At 36.9% G+C, this 6,279-nt stretch overlaps 1 protein-coding gene across 1 annotated transcript; it reads left to right on the forward strand.

Moving 5' to 3' along the window:
• Window positions 1-2,150: 2,150 nt before the first annotated feature.
• On the forward strand, window positions 2,151-6,173 carry LOC143460961 (N-fatty-acyl-amino acid synthase/hydrolase PM20D1-like). Its single transcript, XM_076958665.1, has 10 exons — window positions 2,151-2,498; window positions 2,628-2,866; window positions 3,296-3,382; window positions 3,573-3,709; window positions 3,892-4,011; window positions 4,277-4,397; window positions 4,490-4,651; window positions 4,786-4,957; window positions 5,089-5,191; window positions 5,706-6,173. The coding sequence occupies exons 1-10, from the start codon at window positions 2,234-2,236 to the stop codon at window positions 5,836-5,838; spliced, it is 1,539 nt and encodes a 512-aa protein (XP_076814780.1). The 5' UTR covers window positions 2,151-2,233; the 3' UTR covers window positions 5,839-6,173.
• The last annotated feature ends 106 nt before the right edge of the window (window positions 6,174-6,279 follow it).

Here is a 6,279-nt window from a genome sequence, read left to right on the forward strand (position 1 = left end):
AAAGAGCGAGTTACATGAAGCAGAGTAGATACAAACATTGAAGTGAAAGGCAAGTTGAAAACAACTTCGGCTTCAAAGAATAATTGCCAAGCCAGTAGGCTATACTGGAGAAAGGATGTACAATATTATGTAGTGGTTAAGAAGTTACTGCCGAAAATATATGGCAAATTTGGCCTCGGAAGTGGCGGCCATTATGACGTTATCATGCAAAAACAACATAAGTTGATCACTGACGTTTGAAAAGATTGAATTACTGTTGGTGTGAAACTGCCGAACTGATGGTTGTGATATATCAACAACAAAATATGGTGCTCATCACTGGAATAAGTTTGAAATGAACAATTTTAATGAAGGACTATAAGTTCTCGTATCTTTTCCATAATTAAGTAAATACGGTCTTGGTCCTTTTCCGTCCGGTGATAGTCTTACTCCAATATTTTTTATTTCGTTATGGTGTTAATCTCATTCTTTTCTAGAAATTAATACGTACATGTTTTATTTAATACCTGACAGTCCGATGTTTCCGAAGCTGAAAGGGAAACGGTTATTTTACGACTCTATTTATTCCTTCCACAATTTTAAATCAATTTCACTCGCGCTTATTAGGCTTTCACCCAATAAGAAGCAAGAAAATAATTTCATCATGTTTAAATTAACCGACCCGTATTATAAAACGCCTTGGTTGTAATTAGATATCTAAGAATGATAAATGCAAAATAAGTGAAGTCTTCACTCGTAAGACACAGTTCATTTCGACTAAGTTGATGCTGCGGCTAGTCAATGTGCACAGCTGACGATTAAAACTGCAAACTCAATGTACGTTTTCGAGTGTTACGTACTCATGTTCACGTGCATTTTCACTCAAAACAATACCACAGTTGACGTAGGTAAAGCTTTAAATACTTGGATGTTTATGACAAACAATTTTCGTCTTGAAAGCCGAGTATTTATAGTCAGCAGACACACGTTCTAATAAAACATGCCTTAATAGTGGAAAAATGAATCACGGTGTAAAGTGAATGTTTTTTTACAAGGTAAAATATATACATCGTAAAACTTGGTCACCAAGTGTGGTTACTGCAAAATTGCCCAACAGATACCAGTTTGACGGAAACTCTTTAAATTCTATAGCTGCCACTCAAAAGTTTTTATTCGCCGGGCTAAGCTTGTTTTTGAAGATAGAGCAGACAAACCGTCACGCTGTCGCAGTGTTCGCATTCCGTCATCGCGAGACAGACTTGATAAATGAAGCCAGTTTGTGGCAGGTTACATAGCAGTTGGAAGCAGGTGCTGGTCAATGCTTTGAAAGAGAAACCCCGATTTGGTAATCGGCCATGCTCCACTTTATTCGTGTTAGGACTTGACAAATAAGCTTTATTGATAAAGCGGTACGGTTCAAATAACAGGCGGGCTTTGTTGCGAGAATTTTGTACAATGGCCCGTTTTGTTACAGTACAATTTAGTCGTGGTTAAATGTTTGCGGAGCGAGCATGCGTTTTTATTGAGTTGAAAGTATGAAGTAGAGTTGAGTTGAAAGTTTAAGTAGCCTCTAAAATATGCAATTGAGGAAAGATTTAATGCTACTTAGCAAACGCATAATTGACGTAACTATTTTTTTGTGGAGCTAGATGGGTGATGATTAGACACCCAAAAAATATATAAAAAGCGTATTTTAAAAACAGCCTTCGGCAACCAGTTAACTTGATTGGCCCTGAAATGTCATGGCGAATTGGGCATGACATCAGAAAACAGCTTGTATTCAGTAAGAAAACCTTCTTAGATTTGTGCTTAGGTTATGCACGGAAGACAGTAATAACACTAGTTAATAATTTGCAGTGTTTCTGGGTATAATGCAGTTATCACTCCCCTGCGGTTAATTGGTGAGTGACGATAGATTGTTAGATGACTATGATTATGTCTGAAACCTGTCACGAACTCTGTTATGTGTCTGTATTACTTTACAAAACATAAAGGATAGAAAGTTAGGAACGAACTGAATTAACCACAAAGTTTAATGCAAACTTACATACATATGTTTGTTTGCGCAAGGTAGCATCGTATACACTGTTATATTTTGAACAGTAAAACGATGTCGGTGGAGAGAACTACAGATTAAGTTTCATTTCATGCAGCAAAAGTTAATAGAATGATAAAGAAATTATTATTACTCACAGGTTCAGTTTGCCAGTAAACTGTTTCACTGTATCTGTTGCTGTGCAGCTTTGCCGTAACCATGCGAAAAGCTCTAAAATTTGTGTGCGCTTTACTGTCTTTGCTTATTGCGCTGCTCGTCGTGAGTTGTATTCGAACATTTCTCCTGACTGTGTCCCGCTCAGCTGCACCGACTCCTTGCCACAGAAATGAAAGCCAAGGATACATCACCAGCGAAGATGCATGGCCCCGTTTTAAAAAAGCCTTACAATTTCGCACTGTATCCAACGCTCCACACGTTTACAATAGGAAGGATTTACAGGAATTCGTAACCTTTTTACTGCAAAGTAATTTCAGTACTTTCTATTTAGGGCGAATAATACATAAACATTACAACAGTGCTTAAAAAAATATCCTGTTTACTAAAGGTTTGAAATCGACATGATAATAGCATTGTACCAAACTTTGCAAAACAGGTTATCCACAAGTATTTCAGTCTCCTCATGTACGTCGTGACATCATAAACGAATATAGTCTCCTTATCTCGGTCAGTGGGAAAAACAGATCTCTCACACCTTATCTGCTGGCAGCTCATTTAGACGTGGTTCCCGTAGTCCAAGAGGAATGGACCCATGACGGGTTTGGAGCAGAGGAAGAGGACGATGGATCAATGGTTTATGCAAGAGGGGCGATTGACGACAAATCGAACGTGATCGTAAGTTTATAAACGGATAGTATTGTTGTCTTAAACTGACCAACCACGTTGGTCTTAAATATATTGTACTAATGAAAATGACTATTTCACTTTAAGTAGGCCACACAGAACGTTGTTAAAGCTATGTGCTTAGGCGGTTAGGTTAGAAGAATGGTCATGCAAAAAGATGGTTTTAGCTATTTATATAGGGTTAAATTGAAAATAATTATAAATGTATGTTAGAATAAAGATATATCTTGCCAGTTATTCCAGTTATGTCAAGAAACTGTGAAAAATAGCTTCGGCCTATATGATTTTCTTTCTACTGAAATAGTGACAACCTAGATTAATTTAGATTGCTAGTATAAGCTATACCCAACATGTCCTTTAGATTATTATCAATGTAACTTACGACCTGAAGCCTATCGAACTCAATATTTGCTATTACAGGCCCAACTAGAAGCTTTGAGTTTTCTTATTTCTAAAGGAATTCAGCCACAACGGGGCTTTTTTCTCGCTTTTGGCCATGACGAGGAGGTGTAGTAAATATAATTAATTAATCAATTAAGCTAATATAGATATGTTTGGATACGCAAAGTGCACCACGTCTTTGATCATCATTTCATAAAATATAAAATTTTAAACATTTGGCAAGATAAATAATAATCGATTTCGAGCTCTGTTGATGTCGTTCAATTTTAAATGAACATTTTGCATTGGCGTATAGGTTGGTGGTCATGATGGTGCTGCCCGTATAGCAGAAGAGTTGTGGAAGCGTGGTATACATGACTTAGACTTTGTCTTGGACGAAGGACTTACGGTTTTAAAAGATTTATTTCAAGGATTACCAAATAATATTGCTGGGTAAGCTAATTAATTTTATTTAGCTATTGCCCGCACTTGAAAACTTGAAGATGACATCAATTTATTCACATTAGAAATTTTGCCATCTCTACCAAATATTGGTTTAAACGTGAAACGTAACTGGCTAATCGGAGAGTAATTCCTTGGCTAAGTTGAAAATCTTTTTACTTGTTATTCCATAGAATTGGGGTTACCGAAAAAGGGTCACTTCATTTAAATCTTTCGGTTCATTCTGAAGGTGGCCATTCTTCCATGCCGCCCAAGCAAACCAGCATCGGAATTCTTTCTGCAGCGTTGGCCAAGTAAGTTCGTGTGGTAATTGAACCATAAACGCACTGTAACTTTATCTATATTTAAGGCAGTGGTTGTAAACATATGAGAATTCAATGTTAACGCGTGACTAGCGTTTTTTACAACTTTGCTAATTTTTCTGACAGGCCTCGAAATTTTGCGAGGTTTTGCAGATCTTTCTGTTAGCGAAGTAAATACCTCTCCATATAGATTATAGAGTGTAATAATATTGAAAGAGTAGGCTACTCGAAAATACATGAGCAATATGATTTTTAGGTTAGAAGCCAATCAGCACGACATTATTTTTGACGAAATGACGCATAATTTTGTTGAATCAATTTCGCTTGATATGCCGTTTCCGTTGAACGTTGTTACTTCAAACTTGTGGCTGTTTAAGGTTTGTTACCCAGTTGAATGTTACATAACTGATCAATGTTCTAATACAGCAACGAATCGCTGTTTTCTGAGTATGGTTATTTGCTTTTCTAGCCTTTGGTTGCCCGTGCCTTGGCCAAAGGTGTTTCGGAAAGCATGGTTCGAACCACAACTGCGGTAACCATGTTTCAAGGTGGGCTCAAACCAAATGTAATTCCACCCACAGCTTGGGCTGTTATCAATCATCGAATTCATCCAAAACAAACCATTGCTGAGGTGAGTGAAACTTTAAAATGAAGTACAGATTATATGCATGGATAGCGTACACCGTTATTCAATTTAAAATCAAACGTTCATTAATATTATAACTGGTTGTGTTAATATTATTGTTATATCATTTTCTTGTTGAGATTATTGATAGAAACAGAGCGGTTGTTAACGACAAGCGTGTCACTATCACGCCACTGCCTGGAAGCTATAATGCCCACCCAGTGTCGCCACATCACCCAAAGAAAGACCGACCATATCGACTTATTAGGGACACTTTATTGCAAATATATCCCAACGTTGTGACCGCGCCACGTAAGAAGTGATAAATTTAATGTTAACATTTCTGCCATCACTTATCAAATTCTGGCTTTGCGCAAACCTGAGTTATATCTACTGCTACAAAACGTGCTTCAAAAATTTATTTGCAAACTTTTTTCTTACAGTTCCTCTGGTTGCAAACACTGACACTAAACATTACTTGTCATTTTCCAAGCATGTCTTTCGACACAACCCCATTGTGCTCGACGTTAAGACTGAGTTGCACAGGTGCAGTATGTAATGCTTGTCGTGGTTGCGTTGATTTAAAACGAAGTAAACTGTCGCCGATATGGTCTATGATCTATACTCTATACTAGCAAAGGTGGACAAACTGCGGCTCGCCGACATGTTTTTTATAGCACATCTAGCTTATTAGTAATATCCCAAGTTGACTACTAATTATATAATATTATATTATAATGACCAAATTGACAAACACGACTGATTTCGCGACTCGCTGGTGTTTGTAATTTTCCGCAAGTGGCTCTTTCATTGAACAAGTTTGCCCACCCCTGGTCTATAGACTCTATGGTATACTATAGTATAGACTTATAGAGTATGGATTGTTATTGTGATACCGTTTCGTAGCCTATATGTATGTAGCGTAATACTTAGACAGAAGTTGATGGAATGTCCACCGATAGTGGGGTAGAGGCTAGAAGTTTATAAGATATTAAAGCAAGACATTATTTTTTGAATTGATAAATATTTTTCGGCATTAAGCAATAGTTGAATTTTTCAGAATACACGGCCGAGACGAAAGATTATCCAAAGCGAATCTTGAATCAGCCATAAATTTCTATTATCATTTGATGATGAATGCAGACTCAGACGAACATCCTGACAAATCTCACTCACACTCGTCAGAACTTTGATGCTAATGATTATTATTCATCTATAACTGAACACCTGTATCGTAATGTACAACTGCAAAGCAAGCAATTTTTAGAATACTTCAGTTTTACAATGTTGATGAAGAGATTACACGAGCAAACTTAACGTCAACGTCCATTTTCTTAGTAAAAAAGCCATAGCGTCTTTTTCCGTGTGCTTCTTCTGCCGCCTGTATGATTGATGAGGTCGATACAATTACACTGTTTTAATGGCGTTTTTCAAATTTGATTAGCTTTTGATTGTTTCGAATAGTGTCCTGTGGTGGATTTTATTTATCAAGCCGCTATTGTTTCCTTAATAAAAGTAATAGACCTTAGCGTGTTATACCAAGACAGAATTTAGCAAGATTGATTGCTGTGAAGCAAAATAAAAAAAGATATATGTGCTACAGTTTTCAAATCTTCTGATTGAGTGGTGACTTT

The sequence above is a fragment of the Clavelina lepadiformis genome, chromosome 5 (assembly GCF_947623445.1).
Source record: "Clavelina lepadiformis chromosome 5, kaClaLepa1.1, whole genome shotgun sequence".
NCBI classification, from domain to species: Eukaryota; Metazoa; Chordata; class Ascidiacea; order Aplousobranchia; family Clavelinidae; genus Clavelina; species Clavelina lepadiformis.